The sequence below is a fragment of the Cyrtonyx montezumae genome, unplaced genomic scaffold (genome assembly GCF_038088225.1).
Source record: "Cyrtonyx montezumae isolate F1298 unplaced genomic scaffold, pur_monq_1.0 scaffold_5, whole genome shotgun sequence".
In the NCBI taxonomy this organism is placed as follows: Eukaryota; Metazoa; Chordata; class Aves; order Galliformes; family Odontophoridae; genus Cyrtonyx; species Cyrtonyx montezumae.
Genome location: NW_027072056.1, coordinates 1,112,710 through 1,135,392, shown reverse-complemented (window position 1 = coordinate 1,135,392; position 22,683 = coordinate 1,112,710). Strand labels below are relative to the sequence as shown.

Below are 22,683 nucleotides of genomic sequence, written 5' to 3'. Positions count from 1 at the left end.
CTTTTCATAAGTAAATGCATATTTGCATTGCCCTTTTTACTGCCTTATTTGCCTGTTTGAGCAGGTGTGCAAACTCTGTGTTTGCCTGCAGATATGTCAACACACAAAATCAAAGCGCTCTGCAGATTCTGATTTGAGGCCATGGTTCTCCCAGTGAGTCCGTTCCCACGAATGAAATTTAATCTGTGCATTTCCATGTTTCACCAAAGCAAGCTTTATCCTCAGTTGGAATTAATCTGTTGCTTGTATGTCAGGGAAAAATGAAATTGCCCTGTAGTTTGAATGTATTTAATCTTTTGTGGGTACTCTGAAATCCTGGCTGTGTTTAGTAGCTTCTTGCTCTTTACCTGAACTTGGCCTCTTGCAGTCCAGTTTTGTTTCAGAATAAACAACCTTATGCACAAGTATAGACCTCTAGAAATTATCCTGAAGTGCCTAGGTATGAAGGCAGCATACTGGTTAGGACTCGAGTGGTTGCTCTTTTCCAGTGGCACATCGTCCAGTACTTACTTGTTGCAGGTTGTTGGCGTTCCAGTTGGTTCTGCTCTACAGTCGACAGTGAAGCAGGCGGTGGCTATCAGCGGCGGCCAGATACTGGTGGCAAAGTCTGGTTCTTCAGTGGCAAAGGCAGTTGGTCCAAAACAGGTTGTGACTCAAGGTGTAGCCAAAGCCATCGTGAGTGGAGGTGGAGGAACAATTGTTGCTCAGCCTGTGCAGGCTATAACAAAGGCACAAGTTACTTCCACAGGTGCTCAGAAAAGTACATCTCAAGGATCAGGTAAAGTAGTTTTACACCTTGTTAATGGCTCACGTGGTTCTGTAATGATTCCGTCACCTCTCAAATAATTGTGTGATGGAAAAACTTGAAAATGAATGGAAAGGTCTGTAGTGTGGTGAATGTTAACTTGTTATCTGTAAGAGGGAAGAAAGCACTTTACAGCATGCACTCTTCAAGGAGTAGAGTACTCGGTCTTTTGAGACCTGCAGTTAAACGAGCTGTGTGTGTTTGAGGTGCCCTGGGTTGTGGAGATCAGCAGGATGTGCTGGGGAAAGGGCTAGAGACCTGATGAACTTTTCATGGAGCCAGGTCTCATCTTTCTGTCCTGCCCAGCACTGCGGTCCCCACATGAACCCAGCCAGCAGAAGCCCAGCTGTTCTTACCATGTCTTCCCATCTTGCTCAGTGCCTACAGTTAAGGAATGTGGGCAGAAGCATCCAGCTTGTTTCTGCATGCAGCTGGCTTTAGCTGAGCATGTTAGCTCAGACTCCGGACTGAAATGTGTTGTGTGGCCTGTGAACTCAAGTCAGTCTGCAGATTCCACCACTGTATTTCTTTGGTGGCCATGCAGAGGTTTGGTTAATTCTTTTTTTCTCAGACCTATTCAAAGCATGCATCACTGGTGGATTTTATCTGCTGTTACAACAACTAAAACATGGATCAAAGGCTAGATATGTGCCACTTCCACTACTTTCATTTTGTGCAGATTTCATTGCATGCTGGCCTCTTCAAGCAGTAATTTTGTTTTGTTCCTTCTTTCTAGTGATGGCTACACTGCAGTTACCAGCCACCAACCTGGCAAACTTGGCAAACTTACCACCGGGCACCAAGCTCTACCTCACCACCAACAGCAAGAATCCTTCTGGCAAAGGAAAACTGCTTCTCATACCCCAAGGAGCCATACTGCGAGCCACAAATAATGCTAGTTAGTCTTGCAGGGAAATCTAATGAGTTACATAATGTAATCACTGCATAATTAATGTTTGCTGTTCTTGCTATAACACATCCCTGTACTGTGGAAGTCTGCAGTAGAAGGAAGTTTCTTTGTTGACAACAACACAGTACGTGGATTTTTTTAAGACTGGGTTGTCAAAAGTGTCTTCTGTTTTAGGAACTGCTTAACATGCAGTGTTCCCAATGTCTGTCTTCCTGTGCTGATAGCAGACAGTGCCATTTTTCTCCAAGTTGACAGTGAAGGATTGCCTTTCACTCTTCATTTTGATACGCAGAGAGAGACAACAGCATTTTCATAATGTAGAACTGATGCTGATTTGAATGCTGTTTTGAAAGCTATTAGTTAAGTAATGGAATGAGACCCTGGAGAAACTAGGAGCATAAACTAGCTCTGGAAAGGACAAGATAACTATATCTGGAATAAGAGAAAGAAATAGTTTACAATATTGATAAAAGATTTGACCTCAATCTGTGGACTCCAGCAGAAATACTTTGTTGTTAATAGAGTTTTGAATCAAACTTGTTTTCACAAGTTTCATGTTTGAAGGTATTGTGAAATACCTGGAGAAAGACCATTGCTAAAACTGTCCTGAGGACTGACATTTTTTGTAGTGTGCTGTTGCTATAGGAAATGCTGTTATGAGCCTTCTCTAGAATGCTTCTCTTTGAGTCTGGGGTAGATGGACTGTGTGCAAAGTGTTTGCTTGCAGTTCTGATGCTGGCAGTGGGGGAGAGATAATCAGCTTATTAGGGAAGAAGGTAAAAACCAGTAGCATAGCAGCAGAGTGTCACTGAAAAAGTGTATACTGTTGATAATGGTATTCTGGGTCGTAGAACTCATGATGGGAGCCCCTTTGCTTAAGATTTAGAGGGCAGTCCAACCTGGATAAGTAAATACTCTCTTGGTCCTTGAGGAAGAGCAAATAGTTGTGATTTATGACAGAGAGCCATCAATATTTTTCAACCTTTGTTTCCTAATGGGAGACTGCAACATGTTTGTGTCTATTCTTCTCCTTCTGGGGGCAGAGCATTATCAAAATGTTGGTGTGATTCACCAACAGTTAGAGTTCGCAGTCCAATACTCTGTAGTATCAGAACTGCTCTAGAGCAGCCAGAGAAAGTAAAATGAAGAAGTTGTTGGGATTTGTTGTGTTTCCATGGCTTTCGCTGTAGGTTCATAACCTGCAAAAGATTGACAAAAATACTCTTTATCCAATGAACAGCATTTTCTGTGATAGAAACTTTACAACAACCCTAAATGAGCTTTGTATGTCCAGTAGTCCTCATTCCCCCTGTTTCCTTTTGTTCATTGCATTTGCTGAGCTTTCAGAGAGCACAGCAGTGTGTCTGTGCTGTGCTGTGCTGAGCAATTATGGCGTTTATGCCTACGTGTACTCAGCTACATAACATGCTGCAGCAAGCATCTTGCAGGCAGTTTTCAGGTACTTGTATGTACAGGAGTACTTAGCAACTGACATTGTCTGGTTGCTGAAGAATTAAGCCTTCTGTTCTGGTTGCAGGTCTCCAGTCTGGCGGTTCTACAAATAGTGGAGGAGGAACCCAAGGTACAAGCAGTAACTTGTCACAGCACCTCACCTATACGTCCTACATCCTGAAGCAGACACCCCAGGTCAGTGGCACGAGCACCCTAGCTGGAGCAGTTGGACATTTCAGGCTGCTCTCTAGCAACCTGTGCCATTTTCTCCTCTGTCAGGCGCTTGCTATTTGCTACTTCCATGTCTCTGTCCCTCACCTCCCCTTACAGAGTGGCACTCCTCGTGGCTTGGCTCTTTGCAGGCTGAGAAAGTAGCATGGAATGCTTTCTCGTGGCAAGCAGTGGGTGGTGGCTGAGAGAGAGGGATGAAGAGCCTGTGGTGGCAGGGGAGCAAGGGTCTCCGAGTTAAGAGAGGTGACATGACAAAGATAATATAGAAGAGCTATCTTAATAGGTTGTGTAGGAGTTCTGGAAAAGCCTTGCAGACAGGGGAATAAAGGACTTATTTGAGAGAAACAGCAAGAGTGAGAAAGGAGCAGGAGTGACAAAAGAGGAGATTATGTGGAGGGATCCATGCGTGACAGTGGGTGGATGAAGGCTCTGAGGAAGAACAACTAAATAATAATGTGAAACAGGAGAGGATGCAAGGCCTCAGATTGTCAGAACTGGAGGCATGCTCTCCTAGCTGTGATTTCTGCATGCTGAGCTCTGAATGCATAGCGCCTCTGGCAGGAGTAAATACATTTTGAAGAGAGAAGATAACACTGTTTTGATTTCTGCCTTTTGCCTGACCCAGCAGTAGTCTCTCAGATCTTGCAAGTTAATCAGTGTTTGTCACAAAGAATAAACCTGAAGAGCATGAAGTGTGTTAACATGTAGTAGCTGCCTCTGAGGATACCTTTTTCACCCTTGCCCTTTGCATCTGAATGTGTTCTGCACCAGGAAGGCAGTGCCCAGGTCTGGTTGCAGAATAATCTGTTGTAATTTTAGGGATGCATTATTTTAGAAGGGAAAAGTGCTTTGTGGCAGTGCAGTGCTTCCTGTTTATGGAGGTGGGGGCTCCCTTTCAGACCTCCTGGGGTCAGCAAAGATATCAAGGCTTCACATTTTTTCTTCTTCAGTTCCAAGTACTCGGGATAATTCAGTAGAGAAAGAATGTCAATAGCCTGCTGCTTCAGGTAGTGTTTTTGCATCGCAGAGCACTTGCAGGTGTTGCTGCTGTATTGACACAGCCTGTATTGACGCTCCTAACTTATCCTGTATTGACTCTTAGCCGTGGTTTCCAAGTGCTGACTTATGACTTATTTCTGGAGCAGGGCACCTTTCTGGTTGGTCAGCCTTCTCCTCAGAGTTCCGGGAAGCAGCTCACACCAGCCTCAGTTGTTCAGGGCAGTGTAGGAGTTGGAGCATCTTCGACACAAGGACAAGCATTAAAAGTGATAACTGGACAGAAAACTGCTTTATTTACACAGGTAACTTGAAAATGATGTGTTTTTCTTGCCAGTTGGCATTTAGTTGGTTCAAATATAGAAATCACAATTCCAAAACATGGAAGCTTTACCTTCTGTAGTCTTTTGGGTTTTTTATCTTCACAGTTATGATGATGGCTGCGGTACAAAAGTATACAAAGGGGTTCTTGTCTATGAAGGGATTGGACCATGATTTGCCAGTTTTATTGGTGTTCTCAAAGTGGGTCATGTGTGGGCTTAGGTTGCTAGCTTGTAAACATGCTCTAGGATTTCATAATGATACGGTATTAGAAGAGTGAATACGGGCAGATGCAAAAAGGTGCTTAAATATTTGAATCTAGAAATGGATCCTTTGCTTAATCCCTTAGATATTTTTTAGCTTGGTCATCTTCAAATCTTCCAAAGGCCCTTAGTTTAAAAAGTACTCAAACTCAGCAGGAGTGCCTGACGTTGGCCATCCAAAATTCAAAAGCAGTAGTCACATTTTTGTTTTCTAAGTCAGTTTGGTAATGTTGAATCTGAGTTAGTAATTTTGTTCCAGTTATTCTTGTCATAGAAAAGTATAAAGAAAAAAAATTCTAATAATATAAAAACCCATTTGTTTAAAAAAAGAAATTAGACAAAACACAACAAAAACAGTGTTGCAACTTTTTTACCCTGTGCTGAACTTCTTTTCAAAGGCTGCACCCAGTGGACAGACATCACTGATGAAAATATCAGATGGCTCTTTGAAATCAGTGTCAGCCTCATCCCAGCTCTCCAAACCTGGCACCACGGTGCTGAGAGTATCAGGTGGTGTTATCACCACAGCTGCTGCTCCTGCTGTGGCACTTCCTACAAATGGGGTGGCCCAGGTGAGAAACAGTATTGCTAATGTGCTGTCATGTGCTGCGTCTCTTTTAGTTCATGGCTATTCTTTCCAGCACTGTTAGTTGATCTGCCTTATAATTGTGTTCCAGTGTAGTATGCAGAAACTGTGCTGCTTTTCAGCTGCTAAAATAGCCTAAAATAGCTGTGAAGGAAGAAGGGTAACTTAAAGCTTGCACTGTCTTGCTTTTAATGCTGTTAAAACCGCAGTAGTCAGGAAAGGCTTTATCTGAAACACCTTTTCCAATAATACAGTTTTTTGGCTCTTTAAACACCAGATCTGTCCCTAGCACAAAAATTTGCAGGAGTAAAATACACTGCCTCTAGTAGGGCAGTGAAAGGCAGCTGTCATTAGGCTGTAGGCCATTCCTCTGAGTTCAGACTTCCCACAGTGCTTAGAGCCCAGTCTGTCATGAACACATTTCACAGTGGCCAGGGTTCACTGTCCTCTTGGTTCTGACTGCACTCAGGGGATGTCACTCCTCTCTGCCCTGGGAACTCATAACAGTGCAATCCAGGAAGGGAGGTGCTCTGTCCTGGAATGATGTTGAAAGTAAGATGTATGTGTTCCTAGGGTGAGAGGAGATGTCACCACTTGGTGCAGGTTGCCCACCTGGAGGGAGATGGAGTTCATGAGGTGGAGAGGAAGCAGCAAAGAGGAAAGTGTAGTTCATGAGAAAGGTTTCCCAGCCTTCCTGCTTCTCCTATGGGGATAGTGAAGATTAGCCAAGCTGCAGCTTGAGACCAAGCTGCCTTGAGAGCTAAACCCTGGTGTCTGTCAGGCTTATATCAGTTATATCAGCCTGAAAAGGCTGGAATTTGCTTTAAATGCTACTCGCTTTTCTTACAGCTGTCAGTGAAGCTGCAGAGATTGAAATTTCCATCCACCCTCTTTATCTCAAGCTCCCCTCCCCTGCTTGGTTTATAGTAATGAGTTACTACCACTGATCAGCCCACCTGTCCCTGCCTAGGTCACAGAGCAGCCAGGACAGTAGAGTCTGCTTGAGGACTGAGTTCTGAGTGTCCCAGAGCCTTTCCAGCTCTGGTGAGCAGATGTGGAAAGGCCTCACATCTGTCTAACCAAAATAATAATACTCGCAGTGTCAGCCACACTCCATCAGATTAGTTTTGTTAACTGAAGAGCAGAAGAGTTGTGCTGTCTGTGAAGTTAAGGTGTTTTACTTGACAATAATTGGCAAAAACTATGGCAGTGCATAACGTGCAAATTATCTCAGAAAGACCAATTTTATTCCTGCTTGAAATCCTTTCAGTTAAAGGAAGTATATGGAGGATTTGGGTCGTGTCTAACGTAACAAAACATGATTTCTTGTGTGAGTCAGTGGAGACACCTGCATTAACAGTTCAGCTCCAGTTCTCTCCTGGTAGCTCTGGACTTTAGAGCAGTGGGAAAATATTCCCGGGCCAGGTTTCTTGCCTGGAGTGTTGTCTGCTTGCTGGAGTTAAGAGAACTGGCTCCAGGTACCATCAGTGCAGCTGTGGTAGCAGTTCCTGAGTGCACAATATCATGTTATTTGTTTCTATACTGCACGTACCATCATTGTATATGGACTTTGTGGTAGGTGCTTGTGAATTTGTTTCTTAATGATGAGGGCTTTTGCCTTAGCTATTTCTAGATATTCCCTCTTTTTGCTTATTGTTGAATCATCTGTGAAATGAGAAGGAACATTACTGCTGTCTTTCTTATGCAGCAAATAGATAATGCAGGTTCCAGTTCATCATCTTCTGGAGCTCCTACAGCAAAGACATCTGGACAGCAACACCAAGTCTGTATAAACCAGACTCACTCTGCTTCATCAGCAGCAAGCAAGACTGCTACTTCTACTGTTGTAAGTGTTGCTTCTCTGGTGACTACACCAACACCTGTGACTGGAAAAGCTGCAGTATCAGGTATTAAACTCTGTTTGTGCCTTGCCCTCATTAAAGTTAGAATTGTGTCAAAGTTCTTCAGGTGTCTTCCATGTGAAAAGAAGAATGTAGAGTCATCTTCATTCGTGAATGGGTGAGAGTAGAGTCATGCTTTGTGAACTGTATCTTAGTAGGATAACTCTTGGCTTAGCCAAAGAGTTGGCATCCTATTATGGTGCATTGGCTGCATCTAATGCAAGTAGCAGTGCAAGGTGCCCATTGGTATTGGAGACAAATTTTAGCTTTCATTCCAAATTCTCTGTAGATAGTGCCTTCCATTTGTTCAAGAACGTAGTGTACCATGATGCTTAAAACAGGCAAGTTATCAGAGGTGCTACAGTTTTGATTTGGGTTGTGAAAGTGAACCTCCACTGAAGCTGGAAGAGCTGCTGAAGCAGAATTTGGCTCTGAGGCTTTGCATCCTTTCTGGTTGGCTTGGAAAGGAGAGAGGTTTTGATCAAAAGGGAAAGTGAATGTTTCAGAGTAAAAACCTCGAGTCCAGTGAGGTAGATTTGAGCTGGACTGTTTCAAATTAAGTAAGATGAGTCAATGAAGGTGGACTGCCTCTATGTAGAGGGTTGTTTTCCTTAAGTTCTATTGTCTTGCAGTATCTTCTGCATTATGGAGAGCAAATATAGCAGACTTAATTTGATCACCAAGAGTTAAAATAAAGAAAGAATTCTAACTTCTAATTTACCTTTATGGAGTGTTATGTTCCTTTGAAGTTACTTCTTACTGGGGGGGAAGAGTACAAATACAAAAACAGGGAGAGGCCCTTCATATCATTTACTATGTGACAGTGTCTTTGAAGCAGCTCTTCTCATTTCCTTTGTACACAGACTTCCAAACTCATCCTTTCTTCATCACTTTGTGTTTTTCAAAGCTTGGAAATAAATAACAGAAACTACAATTCTGCATCAAGCAGTTGAACAATTTCCTTTTCACAAAGTAGGAGGTCTTTTTGGAGGCAGTGTGCCATTCTAAATAGCTTTCAGATTAAGGCTGCCATATAGGTTCAAGAGAGTGTCATCTAGATTCCCTTCTGTCAGAGGCAAAAGGAAAGGTTTTGCCAAAATGTGTAGCAGTATATATTTTATTCTATAAATGTAGGTTTGTATTTAAATGAGCCTTAGTATGGACTATAATGTTTAAGAACTAGTTGGGAATGCTAGGTTAGCTTTCTTACACAGTGTTCAGAGTCTTAACTATCTATCTTGCAAAAACAAGGGACGTCTTCACCAGGCCTTGCATGTTTGGTAACTGGAATGCAGTTACATTTCTTAAACCAGAGGGAGATATTAGAAGGAGAATAGAAACTTTCTTGAAACAGTTTATCAGTATAAAACTACCACAGTGAAACTGAGGAATGTGTTCTCAATTTTCTAAAATAAAAGCCTGTTAAATGCCCATAATCTGAACAAAAGTTTAAATAGTTATATAAAATTATATGGCAAATAGCTAGTTGACTAGTGGAAATGGTGGATTTAGGCCCAGGCACAATATTAGGGTGGAGGAGAGTGCTAGGGAACAGGAGGTGAGTGCTCTTCACTCACTGGCCTATGGCACAGCTTGGAGCCATGCTGGTTTCCACCAAAGTGATGGGATGCTGCTGTTGGTGGTGCTCGTCATGCCAGAATGTCCTGCTTGTTCCTTTAGCCCTGGCTGAAGTCAGCACTTTAATTCATTCCTCTCCTTAATACACTTGATAGCTTGATCAGCCATCCTTATTGTAGTTAGTGCCTGTAACAGAAAGACATGGAGCACTCAGTTCAGCTGTGTTCATAACCAGGCTCACTGCACGGGCTCAGGTTCATCATTTCATGGAAGTATGGTTGATTGTGCCCCACTAACTGCAGCTCTTCCTGTTGAGCTGAACTGCAGAGGAGTTTGGCACCGGCAGAGCACAGCAAGGGGCTGAGTCCAGCAGAGCTGTCAGTAGCTGTCTCACCTTGAGCACAAGGAAAGGAGAGGAGAGCTGCAAGTCAAGCTCTAACTAATTTTGTCTTGCTCTGGTAAGGGTGTTCAGCTCTGAGCTGAGCCTGCTTTGTTTGAGAAGTTTGTGTTACATCAAGATTTGCTTAAGATTACTTCAGTAATGAGGAAACTGGCTACACAGATGTCTGGACTATGCAGCATATAAGGCAGCCCAGCACTTCAGCAGTCATCTGTGCCAGCAGACGTTTGTTGGACAGTTCACTGAACTGTGGCTTAATAAGAGTGTGCCATCTTAGTTCAGGTGGAAAGGGAGAGAAGTAACTGGAGATTAACAAAATGGTGTGTTTTATTTAACGTTTTGTCTTCCATTCTTCTTGCAGGGTTGCTAAAAATCCACTCAAATCAGTCTAGTCCACAGCAGGCTGTTCTGACAGTTCCCAGCCAGCTTAAACAGCTCGGTGTAAACACAGCTTCTGGAGGTGTTCAGACAATACTCATGCCTATGAACAAAGGTAAAGGGCAGAGGAGGATGACAGATGGTGTTTGAAAATCCCCTTTGACACAGGGTAGCTCTTGTTTATTGTTGGCCAAAGTGGTCTGAAGTTATAGATAGAAGAATATGTAGCAAGGAGACTCATCCTTAATATTTGCATTGCAAATATTTTGTTCATTTTGAATATGGTTATTTGTCAAAGCTTCTTTTTTTTTTTCTTTACTGTCCTAACTTTTTCCTGTTCCCCTCCAGTGATACAGTCACTTTCTACCAGCAAGGTTTCAGCTGTGACAGCTGTCACATCAGCAAGCACGGTTGTCTCTAATCCCTCTGTGGCATCCATCACTAAAGGTAACACAGAGTTTTTCAGTAAGATAAGCATTGGAAATATTAATTGCTGCTTTCTGTAGGTGGCCTGACTCAGAAAACAAACCCTGTGACTGTGATTTCTTGTTGTTAGCAGGGTTTAAATGAAGTGTAAGAAAGGCACCTGGGGACTGAGAAATTAACAGTAACTTCCTGCTTGACAAAACCCAAAGCATAAGCAAGTACAGGGAGGAAATAAGATGTTCTGTAAGGCTACTGAGAGTGCAGTAAACATTCATTGTTTCAATCCATCGTTGCAGAAATACACTGAACAAACACATATTTTATCACAGTCACTGCTGTCCTCAGAATAGTGGCTGTGGTCAGACTTGCTGGAGAATGTAAGCAGCATTGCTATTGCTGTGTGCAAGTGTGTTAGTGTTCAGAACATCCCTGGACCAGCCAGAGCTAGAAGTCCAATTCTTGCAGAACTGTTACGTGTCTGTCGCATCCCAGATGAATACCAGACTGCCTGGCTGTTCTGAGCTGAACTTCTCTCTCCTGCTTGAGTTCTGTTGTAGATATGAGAAAGTTCACTGGTGCCACTCGGAAGTGCTTCTTGCTAAAACCACTAGTAGATTTCTGTCCAGCTATTTGCTTACTGAAAGGCTGGCATTCATCTCTAAGAGTTCAGTTTAGATCAGGCAGTCGCGTGCAGAACATCAGTGACTGATTGTGCGCGTTCATTTATTCTCAAAGGGATGAGATATGAAAATGCTGAGATTTGGAGGGGGTGCTATGGTGGTTTTCTGTCAGCACAGCTGAAGGGTGTATATTCTTCATGTGCTGTACTAAGTAGAATGCAAACAACAAATTAAATGATGTTATTTAATGAGTAAGACATCTGGTATTATTGGAGTCTCGCTCAACGTGTTGTTTGTCAAGCTGGTGGGTGCTTTTGTCTTTTGAAATGTGTTCTGTTTCTTTGAAGTTAAGATGGAGCCTGATTCAACGGGACAGAACTGTACTTCTGTGGGTACTCAAGAAGGGCAAGCAGCAGTGAAAACAGAAGAGAATTCAGAACTTGGGAACTACGTTATCAAGTAATTGTTGGATTTCTGATCTTAAAAATTCCAGGGGAGATGGAGGTGTCTCTAGGAATTCATGCAGCATTGTTTGACACAGACATTAAATCTTCTGTCACGTGTGCTGTTTTATCAGTACTAATCCTGTTGGCTGGCATTTGTGTCAGATGGTGTTGAAATACTTACTTTGTTAATGGATTTATATTCAGAGAAAGGGAAAAAATATAATCAAAGATTTGTCATTCTTTTGGGGTTTGTTAAATCTCAGGCTGCTAAAACCTCTTTTATCATCCACTGCTTATACAATTCCCATTGCTGTTCTGTGCTCTTACTGAGGTCAAACTGTGCCCAGTAAAATGCAGATTAACAAGGGGGCAGCAGAAATAAGCAGAACTGTCTCTCTTCTTGCCTCTCTAGTCTTGATAAGGTCGTATATTTCCATAATTACCTAATAGGACAGCTGCCTTGGTTCAGAATTCAAATTAAAGAAGTATAATTGGTGTATTTTTTTCACCAATGAAATCCAATGCTGTATTTGTGATGCTCTTGGAAGTACTTTCGAGTGGTCTTTCAGGACAAAGCAGCATCCCATGTGCTGTCCCATATTCCTCCTGGGACAGCTTGTACCAATAGCTGCTGCTTACCCCTCAAAACAGTGTTGCTCCTGGTGAGATGATGCAGGGATTTCTTCCAAGCCTGCCCTAAAAAGTCTGTCTTAACTTTCTTCAGTTTGACAAGTGGAACTGCAGGTGTGTATGCTTAGGCAAGAGGATGGGCTGCCTGAAGTGCCTTCTTCACACATAAATACCCTCACATTAGCAGTGTTGAATGCCTTGGGGCCAGGACCTTGCATTAGTTTTTTTTTTAGTTTTTTGCATACGTTTCATTATTTCCAGCAGCATTCTTCATTGTGATTCTCTTTATCCCTTGCAGCATAGAATACTTGGAGAACACCCAGCAGCTTTTAACAGCCATAGTGAAGAAGGTTCCATTAATTGCTGAAAAAAGTAAGCAGTGAATGACAAGGTTTTTCTTCTTATTTTCAGAGTTTTTCATATGCCAAGGTTTCAGAAATACTTTCAAATATAGCAACAGCTCAAAATTCAGCACTGGAATGTATTTATTTTATGTCTTTTCTTTGTTAAAAAAAAAAAAGTGATAGCTTACATAGAAATATTCAATGTTTTTAATTGCATACCTCTTCCTCACATACATAACTGAAAAGCATCTTCTGTCCTGGCAAGTGATGCACTTTGAACTGGACACCAGGCAGTGCAGACCCGTTTGAGATGAGCTCAGTTAACCAAGCAGAAGCTGGCAGTGCAGTGTAGCTTTCATTACAGGCAATTTGAGCCCCATCCTTTCCTTTTTTGCCAGGAAGCATTTTCAGTGTTTCATGTTTATTGTAAATTTTTGGCAAATCTGTGTATCTTCCTGTGGAGTAGAGTCTGACCCAATAGGACAGACTTACAGGTCTGTGCTGTTACAGTGTGGGGGGAGTGGAAAAGAAGCTTAACCAGCACATAGCTGGTTTATCCTGACCGAGGTTGATGTTGTTTCTACATCCAGAGAGCTGTGTGCTGCACACATCTGTGCAGTTCTCAGCACAGCATTTTATGCTAGTCCTTGGTCCTGAAAGCAGAATCACACTCCTCCTTCTGAATAAACAACATCAAAAGTAGAACTTATTTTATTGATCTTACTGAAACCTAACACTGCTTTTGGTTTTGTGTTTTCTAGGCGAAGATGTTAGCTCTTATTGTGCTGGTTCAGTGGAGCAGTATTACAGCTGGAATATTGGGAAGAGGAGGGCAGCCGAGGTAATCCTCTTCTCTGTTGTTTTGTAAAGTCATTAGTGACACAAGAGGGATTTCTGAATTACAGAACCTTCCATATTGGTGGCAGTCCTTGTTTTCTAAAGCAGACTGTTTTTTGTCTGGTAATGATCCAGTTTGTTGTTCAGAGCCTTCTTCAGGCAGAACAGACTCTGAAGGTCATCTTCCAGTTGATTCCAAGTTAGAAATATTAGAAATGTTCCTGAAATATTTAAAAAATCAGAACTTTTTGAATATTTTTGTGTTGCTATTTTATCCTCATTGTTCCTTCGTGGCGTGGTTATGGTCATGGGAATGTTCCTCAGTGTTATTTATCCATCTTTTTGTGGGATTGTGGCTGCTTTCCATCGGAAGAGGATTTGAGAGTACTAGTACTGAAATGCTTTGTCACAAATTGTCACTTCTACACGATGAATAGTTAACCAGAATGCAGAAGGATCCAGATTGTTTCTTCCTGTTTTGTCCTTTTGCTGTGTACTTTTAAAGGGAAAGTGGTGAAACTGATAAGACCATCTGCTGTTGCCACCATAAGTGAACAAAGTTAAACCAAAATTCTGGGAAGCATTGTTTGCTCTAGTGGATTCCTTTCGTTACACATCTTAAGATGTTATTTAGGAGAGGAGACAGTTGAAGTCAAGGCGAGAATGCCTGGGCCTCCATGTATGTATGTCACTCTTTCTTGGTTTTGATTGGATGAGAGAGCGTTTCAGTGACCTGCCCAGAACTGGCAAAGGTTAGGACAGTGTCCTGCATTTGTTTTTGTCTCTTCCTTGTCATCCTGACTTTTGAGGAAATCATGTTCCTCCTGAAAATCTGGATTATTGTTTTAGATGATAATCGAGCCTTGAGTGTTTCAGCTAGTGTGATAAGCTTTCATCTTGGTTTGTCACAGTGGCAACGAGCAATGACCGTGAGAAAGATCCTGCAGGAAATCGTAGAGAAGCACCCCAGGTTTCACAGCATGACACCCCTGAAGACAAAGCACGTGGTGCAGTGGTGTCGGTGCCACGGCTACACTCCCCCTGACCCCGAGACCTTGCGGAGCGACGAGGACTCCATTGAAGATGTGCTGACACAGATAGACAGCGAGCCAGGTGAGCGTGCAGGGACAGAGAACTTGCTTTTGCCAAAGGCATGGTTGATTAAATTGGCTCAGGAATGGATGTGCTGCCTTTACGGGAGAAAGGATTTCTTACTTCGGGTTTGGCTGTCCTTGTTGTTTTTGTTTTGTGTGGGTTTTTTTACTTTATTTGCTTTGGAATAACATAAGTTGGAGGTTGTGGTGGCAAGCAGACATGGAAGTGAAGCTGTCCCTTGTGCCTGACAAACCTCTGTTGGGTTTCATTGTGCTTTGGGTGCCATTTGTGGACAAATACTGAGAGATGATTCCAGACCTGCAGAGTAATCATTTGTACATGGTCCACAAAATTGGTAAGCGTGTCCTCTGTTCAAAGACTTGCTGTGCAAACTGTGAATGAGCTACAGGTACAAAAGATTGTCTGGCAGCAGCAGCATGAAGCTCAATGGAGGTTAGTTTAACTGCAGAAATGAGATGAATTAGCCTCTGTGAAGCTACACTTGGTGCTACTACAGCTGTGCAGCCTGCCAGATATATAGCTTTGGGATCTCAACACTGTTGTACTATGTGTTAAACATACGTCTGTAGTTTCAGCCATTCTTCTCAGTGAAGCTTCCTTGTTTCACCTGCAGGTAATCTCTTTCCCAGAGCTGAGTGTTTTTCTCTTGTGGTCATACATGACGACAGCTGAAGGTGCAAATGCACCTTTTAATCTCTTTCTCTGGATAATCGGGTCTGCGTTTGTCTGAGAAACATGTCTGTCTACAAGTTAGCTTTTTGAGAGCTGTTTTCCTGGCTCATACTGAATCCGTGGAGGAGAGGTTACCCTTCTGTAACTCCATTGGGAATCTGTCTTCTACCTTACCTTCAAACAAAAATGTATGGCTGTACTTGTCACAACATAAAAGGAGATGTAGTGCTGTGTGGTTCCTACACAGTACAAGTCCAGTTCTCTGTGCAGGTTGAAAAGCATCAAACTGTCTGGACAGCTGTCAAAAAAACTTCTTTGAGAATGTGTTGGAGGTTGTCTTGTTTGAAGTGCAGCCTTCTTGACTGGTGTAGGGGCAGATGAGAGGGAGCACTGAATGAGGGCGTAATGAGAAAATTCTCAATGACATTTCACTTTTTGTTCATCCATATGTTGGGTTGGAATGGCAAAAATAACTCAATTACCATAATTCCTTATCGTATTTCGTATGTGCATCTGTTTGTAAGCAGCTTTCCATAATGTATCATTTGTCTAATTGCTTCTTTTTCAGAATATCCTTCCTCTTACAGCAGTGGTGAGGATCTGTGCCGAAAACTAGAGGATCTGCAGCAGTTTCTGAAACAAGAACCCGAGCATGAAGAGGAAGTAGATGTTCTCAACTTTAGTGAGCCGTTAAAAATAAACATTAAAAAGGAACAGGAGGAGAAACAAGAGGAGATGAAGTTCTATTTGGCTTCCTTGCCTGCATCGGATTTTGTGAGAGAAACAGCAGGGAAGGTAATAAGTGAATCCTGAGCCACTGCTCAACTAGTTGTGGCCTTACGTTTCTTATTTAGCTAGCTTGTATTCATCTGTAGGGGCCTCTGGATGCTTTATCAAGGTTTTGTAAGTGACATACTTAAATCTGACCATCTGTTTTGCGACACTGTGCTGGCCAGTGCTGGCAGAAGTGAAGTGTGCCAGCTAGGAGATAGCTTCAGAGTAGCTGTGTTGCAGAGCTTAGCACTGGAAAGCTGTCCTGGGAGCCTAGAGGTAAGAGGTAATGAGGGAAGAGGTGCAGTAGCACTGTATGCCTCCTGGCCCATCTTAGGAAATCTTCTGGCTTGGACTTCTGCTGCTCCTGGAAAGGGATGCAGTAAACATCATAGCAAGCTTCTTTACAGCTTGATTTTCCTCCCCACTTCCCTCATTTTAATTAGAGCAAAAGAAGGAAAGCGTGGGCTTCTCTTCTTACAACAGGAGGCAAAGGGGCAGGTGGTTTATTCAGCTTGTAGGAAGGAGTGCTCTCTACTAGGAGACAGGTAGACTTTCCTTGAGTAATTGTGGAGAAAAAGAAAACTCTCCACCTCAAATGCTGACACCAAGGGACAAAGCCTTGGTTAGCAGCATGCCTAGCATCTTGTCAAGTAGGTGTTTTTGTCATAGATTATTTCTATTATATAATTGTCGTCTGTTCTGTAGCAAAATATGAGTTGAGTTACTTGGTGTGGTCTCTTTTCTGTCTTACAGATAGGGATTTCCTTTCAGCCTGCTGAGGTACAAAGGAATGTGTATGCATCAGTAATAGAAGATATGATTTTAAAGGTATGAAGTTACTTCACAATGACATTTTCTACAACTGTGTTAACCCAGTGGTGCGGGAAGAAAAATGGACTGCCCAGGGTAATACACAGAGGAGATGCAGAGTCTGATGCCAGTGTGTGTGTGTGTGTGATAAAGCTGGACAAAGAGACTTGTGTATTTCTGTGTACTTCTGTGTATGTGTTTCCAGATTCCTAAGTTGGTTTGGACACAAGATAGTGATTTGCAGATCCTGATCTCCAGTAAGATTCTGGCTCCTTTTTAACTTTGAAAGTACCTTCTTTGCCTGACCTTTCATTGTAAGGGCAAGAGGTTGCCAGAGTTCTTTAAGACTTGATTATTTTATGAGAGGATTAGCTGTTTTTCCCTAAGTACTGTTGAATTGTTTTTTCCCTTTGTTGTCCCTACTGGGAGACTGCTGAGTGCCTGAAGTCAGCAGCAATTCTCCCTTGTATGAGAAGCCTGTCATACTCAATTTTAGAAAAACATTCTGTTCAAAGTTTTGGCAAGAAGCAATCTCTGGAGTTAAGAGTTCTCAGGGTTGGGCTGAAGGCTAACACAGATTATTTTTAGCAGTGCTCTGTTGTATTTCAAGCCTAAGAGGACTTGATGTTGTTTATGCAGACTGTTGCTTATCAGCACATCAGTTTTACAAAACCTAACTGATTCCTTGTATGTATGCATATTTGTATTTACAGTCTCTTACTACAGTTAAAGTCAGATATGGATATATCTGGTTTTAGACACAGTTTTAACCATCAGATTGCTCCAATATAATTGTTGAGTTATACTCCAGCTTTCCTGAGTGAAAAATCCCAGAAACTTCTGCTCTGGTCTTGAGAGAGTCTTAGAAAAGCCAGTAATCCAAACTAACAGTGACTGAGCCAAGTATCAGTTGCTGTGTGTCTGCAGTGCAGGATGGGAAGTTTTTGTGTGTCTTGAAGCAGACCCGGTGGGCAAAGGGAAGGGCTAACAAGCATACCCGAAGTTCCTGGAGAATACCTGGCACCTGCTGTGCACAGAGAAGGTGTGGTGTGTGAGGCTGAGCCTCAGAATGCCCCTTGAAATGCAGACCAGCTGGGCACCCTGACCTGCTTCCTGCAGGATTGAAGCGAGTCACATCTTCAGATGTTTGGTTATACTGATGCTCTAGCAAAAAGCATGTTGCTTTCTCCTTTGCCTAATGCTGTCACCTGATGTTGCCTTTTGTCACAGGCCACTGAACAGCTGATGAGTGACATTCTGCGGCAGGCACTGGCTGTGGCATACCAGACAGCTCCTCAAAACAGGTACAGCACTTGGACTGCTCATGCCAGCACAAAGCCCTGAGCTGCCTGAGGAACTGGATCAGATTTTGTGTGACTTAGGCCACACGAGTGAGGGGGTTCTGTGCTATGGGGCTGTGTGTGTGCATGCTCTACGTTCTGGGAAGATGCAGACCTTAGGAGGGGGTTGTGTGTCATCAAATCCCATAGTGGCAAAGGAGTAGACATTGAAAACTGAGGCGGGATTCTCTTTTATTGCTATGCTGAGAGGCAGGTCACTTGTTTCAGCAGAGCCACAGTGGAAGGACCATCTCTCATCCAGTTGAGGTTACTGTGTAGACAGCTTTCCCTGGCCTGCTAGGACTTCAGTAACCCAGATACTCTTGTTCCTGATAAAAATGCTCTAGAGTGTATTTCACGGATATGCTCTTTTATGGCTCAGATACTGGGTGGTTTTTGTGGTAACCATTAAATGGCGTTTGATTCATGTTTGGCAACATGAAATTGGAATAATTAAGTCTGTGAGAAAAAGCTTAGTTTAATATATACAGTATAAAAATATATGAATATGTGCTTTAATATACATATATATATAAAATGTAAACTAGTGCTTCATTTTGCTGTGCCAATGCTCAAGATGTTTGCCACAGCCACATGGGAGTGGTTCTTCTGTGCTGTGACATTTTAATGCCTCTTTTTTGTCCGTTCCTCTAGCACCTGCTTTTTTATCCTGTTTCTGATCTGTGTTTTTTTCCTCCCCATTAGTCAATTCAGTTACTTGCTGCTTTATGGGTATGTGTCTTTGCGTTACAAAAACATTGTGATGTGTTCCCTGCAGGACTCCAAGAGAGATCACAGTGATGAATATTCACAAAGCCATCTGTAATATTCCCTTTCTTGACTTCCTCACAAACAAACACATGAAGATACTGAATGAGGAGCAGTAAGGCAGAGCAGAGAAGATGCTACAGGAAAAGTGAACTTATGACTGAAGCTGGGATGACAAATCCAGCAGGACACTGTTGTATACATTCTTAGCATCGGGCTACTAGCTTCTTACCTCCACTTAAAGATGCACCTTAAAGCACCGAAATGATGTGCTATTCCAAATCAAGTTGTTAAATGTCAGTGTTTACTTAGTAAGTGTACGTTCAGTGGCTGAACAAATGTCAGTTTGCATCGAGTTGCTCCCTGTGGCAGAGGGGCTCCACGGTCCTGGGCCCTCTGACAGGAGCTGTACTGAAGAGATGAAATTTTTTTTCGTGGCAGAAGTTATGCTTTTTGGTGCATACTACATGCCAGTTGGTTCCCCGTGACGTGGACAGAACAGTTCTGCCTCTTGGAATATGAGAGAGCTCCAGGTCAGCTTTTAATGGTGGGTCATTTGAGTAGGTGTGCCTCTTCTGAGGAGGTGCCACATCGCACCGTTCTCAGCCATCTCAGAGAGGTGGAGTGGCACATGCTCAGTCAGTACAAACAAACCATAGTCAGGCTTGGTGAGATCAGTGTGGCTACTTCTGTATGAGACAGGTGAAGAGTCTGGACAGTATTCAGTGTCTGCAGGGTTGGACTGGCTGAAACCTTTGCTTGCCCTGCAAGTGCCTCCCCAGGCTGCCAGGAATTTTGGAGGGTGTGTGACTAGCTTAGCCTTGCTGTTCCCACAGCATTCACTAAAAGCCAGCTTGGATTTTCCATTGTCACTTCAACTGAAGTTCTGCTGAATTCACAGAAGCCTGATGAGGTCAAAAAAAATCAGGTTTATTGCTTGTGGGACCTCCTCTGATGGCCTGACTGCAGGGAAGTTCTGTTACTCATGCTAGTGCTTCCCTGTCGTAGGAACATCAGTGCTGTAGGAGATGTGTCTGCAGGCTGGCTCGTGACACCTTTCTCAAGGAGTCTTTGATGACAACACCTGGACTGCCTTCCCCCATCGCCCTGTGTCCAGCCCCGTGGGTGCTTGCCTGTAGTGTGAGCAAGCCATTGCAAGTCAGTGGAAGTCCTGTTGGACTGCTGTGCTCTCAGGTGCGTGCAGCGGTGCTGTCAGGTGGATGGGGCATGGGTTGAGCAGCCCAAGCCTCCAGTGCTCTGATCTCAGCTGGGGTGCTGGTCTGCTGCACGACCTTTGATTTATTCACTCCATGCCTCAGTTTCCCCATCTCTGAGCACGGGGAACAGGATACCTACCTCACAGAGATGTACTGAGGCCTCTTACTCTTGTTGGTGCCGTGATTTGACAACACAGAGCCTTTTATAAACATTAAATGGCCTGGAGTAGGAACACAAATCTTAAAAATGTTACCTTTAGGGGCTGGAAGACAGGCTATGGTAACACCAGCTGCGTGCAGGAACAGTGCAAGATGGTTCAGTTAGACAGTGGTGCCGAAGAGAGCTGAGAAGCTGGGTGCAGTTCTCGATCTGCAGAAGGTACTGCGCTCCTCAGGTGAGATGCTGCATGTTGTCTCCATCCTGGATAAAGCCAGGGTCTGCAGACAGGTCCCTCCTAGTTCTTGAGAGCTGCTGGGGCATTCTGGTCTACTTGAATACAGGTGGCAGAGCCTGGCCCTTCAATCTAGGAAACTGATGGATGAAATCCAAAGTGCGTTCAGAGGATTTAGGTTCTCCCAGAAATGCTCTTCTTTGGATGCTCTGGATTCAGAAGACAATCCTGGCTTGTAGGGGTGAGCCCAGCACGGGAAGTGCTTAGCCCTGATGGTTTTTTTGTGGGGATCATTGTGAAGGAGATGAGCGGTGGTGCTTACGGCTGAGCTGTGTGGGGAGGAGTGCAGGGAGCTGGGGCTGCTGGCCCTGTGCTGTTCGTAGGCTGCTGCGAACTCCAAGCCCTTGCTGTGCCCAGCCTCCCTGGGCACAACTGGTACAAAAGGGCATTGTGGAGCTGTCTGTCACTGTTCCTGTGATGGGTCGTGCAGGAGCGGCCTTTTGGGCAGAGCAGTTGTGCTAGGATCTGTGCAGTGATGCACGCGTTCCCAGCCCCCGCTCCTGTGAGCTTCTCTCTGAGACTGCAGCGTGCCCAGAGCAGCTCCTGAGAAGCCTCAGTGTGGGCACTGATTGCACACCGTGCTGTCCTCACCCGTGTCCTGCAAGGAGCAGGGTGTGGGTGCAGGAGGTGTGGGGCAGCCCTGCAGCACCGTGCTGCTGTGGCAGATTGCTGCTGGGACGTTTCAGAGCGCCCACAGGATATTGTGCTGCGTTCATAATAGCATTAGCTGAAGAGAAATAAAATCTGTTCGAAAATAACACACTTGTCCCAGTCCTTCAGATGTAGGAAATGTTTGCAGTGTGTCCTTCGAGAAGTGGTGGGTGGGAGGAAAACCTCATCAGCGAGAAGTGCCTGTGCAAATGGCTCTGGGGGTGGCACAAATGAGGGACCTCTCTACAAACGTTGCCCCTTTGAAATGCTGAGTGTTTGAATCCTCCATGTTTGTCTGTATTATACTGTATAATTGTGTAAGATACGTACGTTTACAATAAATACTTTTACTAGCTGTGGTAGGTTTGTCTGTCACCTGTCACTCTTACGTTGCTCCAAGTCCACGGGATAAGGGGTTCTGTAATGCCCCTCGTATTCATAAACCCCAGCCTGAGCTGGGGGGGCAGTGGGGTTTGGACTGGTTAAAGTCCTCCAACAGAAGGCGTTCTGTATTCCAAACAGAGCAATCGTTAGTGTGCTGCCTGTAACCTTTCCAAGCTCTGCCCATGAGAGCTGCTGTGAGGCAGGGCTTCACCCCAGCGTGCAGCCAAGCTGGAGTTGGGGTCCCACGATGCCTGTCCCTGCTCAGCATGAAACGAATAAGCACATTCTGTGTCGTGGAGGCGGTGAGTTACAGAGCTCCAGGTAGAAAACTTTCCTTTTAAAGGACGTCTCTCCACGCATCGGATCACCAACCACTGCCTCCAGTGTGATTTGCAGTTGAAAAACTCTACTGGACGTGACTGTGAACCCAGAGCAGCTGGGAAGGCAAAGCCAGCGTGGGAGCGGTGTTGGGAGGTGTCCCTGCAGAATCTTTGTAGGTCTGCACTCCTCTGCGGGCATGCTGTGGTGGCAGTGAGCAGCTGTCCTGGCCCCCCCAAGTGTCTGCTTGCTTTTCTTTCTCTCCTACAGCTGGAGGAAGCAGTGAACTCTGCAGCTTAAGCTCAGCACTCAGGGTGCAGCCGTCCTGCTCAGGGGGGACGCAGGGCCACGCTGTCCAGCCAGGGCTGAGCACCCACGTTTTACAGTTTAAAGAAGCATTGGTAAAGAGTCAGTAGCCAAAATATGTCTTAATTTATTAAATTAAATCCAGTCCCCTTGATAAAATACAAGCTCATTATACTCTCAGTTTGTTTACAACCGGGTTGATGCTTTTAGAAATAGGGTGAATTAACAAGGCAGATGGGAGAAGAAATGCTTGTTTTGTTTTGTTTTGTTTTTTTCTGATAATAAAATCCAGGATTCAAACAAACCAAAATGCAACAAAACAGTTTAAAAACATTACAAAGAGATGAATGGAGGGTTTTTCCTTAGAAACACATGCCATGCAAAACCTTTCTCAGGGTTGGAATGCTTTGAGTGCGTTTCTTGAAAAATGAGTCTCCTGAAAAATGGTTTTGGCAAACACTGCTGTCACTGTACATCCTGGGGCTGAAAATAAGGGCAGGGGCCAACCACAAGGCTGCACCACTGCCAGGATCATCACACTGCCACCTGACACAGCGTATCTGTATTCGTAGCTTTTGAATGTAGAAAAGTTTTGCATTCTTTTCTCCAAAACAAGCAGTAGAATCAGGAAATAAGGAGCAGGCTTGTACTGCTTAAGTCTTTGAGACAGAAACTGTAGAGCCACGGTGGTCTGGTGAACGGAGGCTAAAAAGGGATGGCTTCTTAAAACACACGTCTCAGCAGAAGCAAA

At 43.8% G+C, this 22,683-nt stretch overlaps 1 protein-coding gene across 4 annotated transcripts in view; it reads left to right on the top strand.

Annotated features, from left to right (window-relative positions):
• The window catches only part of YEATS2 (YEATS domain containing 2), a 42,727-nt gene extending 23,183 nt beyond the window's left edge, over positions 1–19,544 (top strand). For 3 of the 4 annotated variants that reach the window (XM_065747937.1, XM_065747935.1, XM_065747934.1), the window contains 16 exons: positions 520–778; positions 1,542–1,703; positions 3,253–3,362; positions 4,544–4,699; positions 5,377–5,550; positions 7,273–7,471; positions 9,805–9,936; positions 10,170–10,268; positions 11,215–11,326; positions 12,242–12,315; positions 13,049–13,128; positions 14,036–14,237; positions 15,481–15,707; positions 16,440–16,514; positions 17,727–17,800; positions 18,615–19,544. In XM_065747937.1, the coding sequence (XP_065604009.1) occupies positions 520–778; positions 1,542–1,703; positions 3,253–3,362; positions 4,544–4,699; positions 5,377–5,550; positions 7,273–7,471; positions 9,805–9,936; positions 10,170–10,268; positions 11,215–11,326; positions 12,242–12,315; positions 13,049–13,128; positions 14,036–14,237; positions 15,481–15,707; positions 16,440–16,514; positions 17,727–17,800; positions 18,615–18,723 (2,244 nt within the window). In that variant the 3' untranslated portion in view covers positions 18,724–19,544. Of the gene's footprint in view, positions 1–519; positions 779–1,541; positions 1,704–3,252; positions 3,363–4,543; positions 4,700–5,376; positions 5,551–7,272; positions 7,472–9,804; positions 9,937–10,169; positions 10,269–11,214; positions 11,327–12,241; positions 12,316–13,048; positions 13,129–14,035; positions 14,238–15,480; positions 15,708–16,439; positions 16,515–17,726; positions 17,801–18,614 lie in introns of those variants that run through there. The other variant, XM_065747938.1, reaches the window with a different exon arrangement.
• Positions 19,545–22,683: the final 3,139 nt, after the last annotated feature.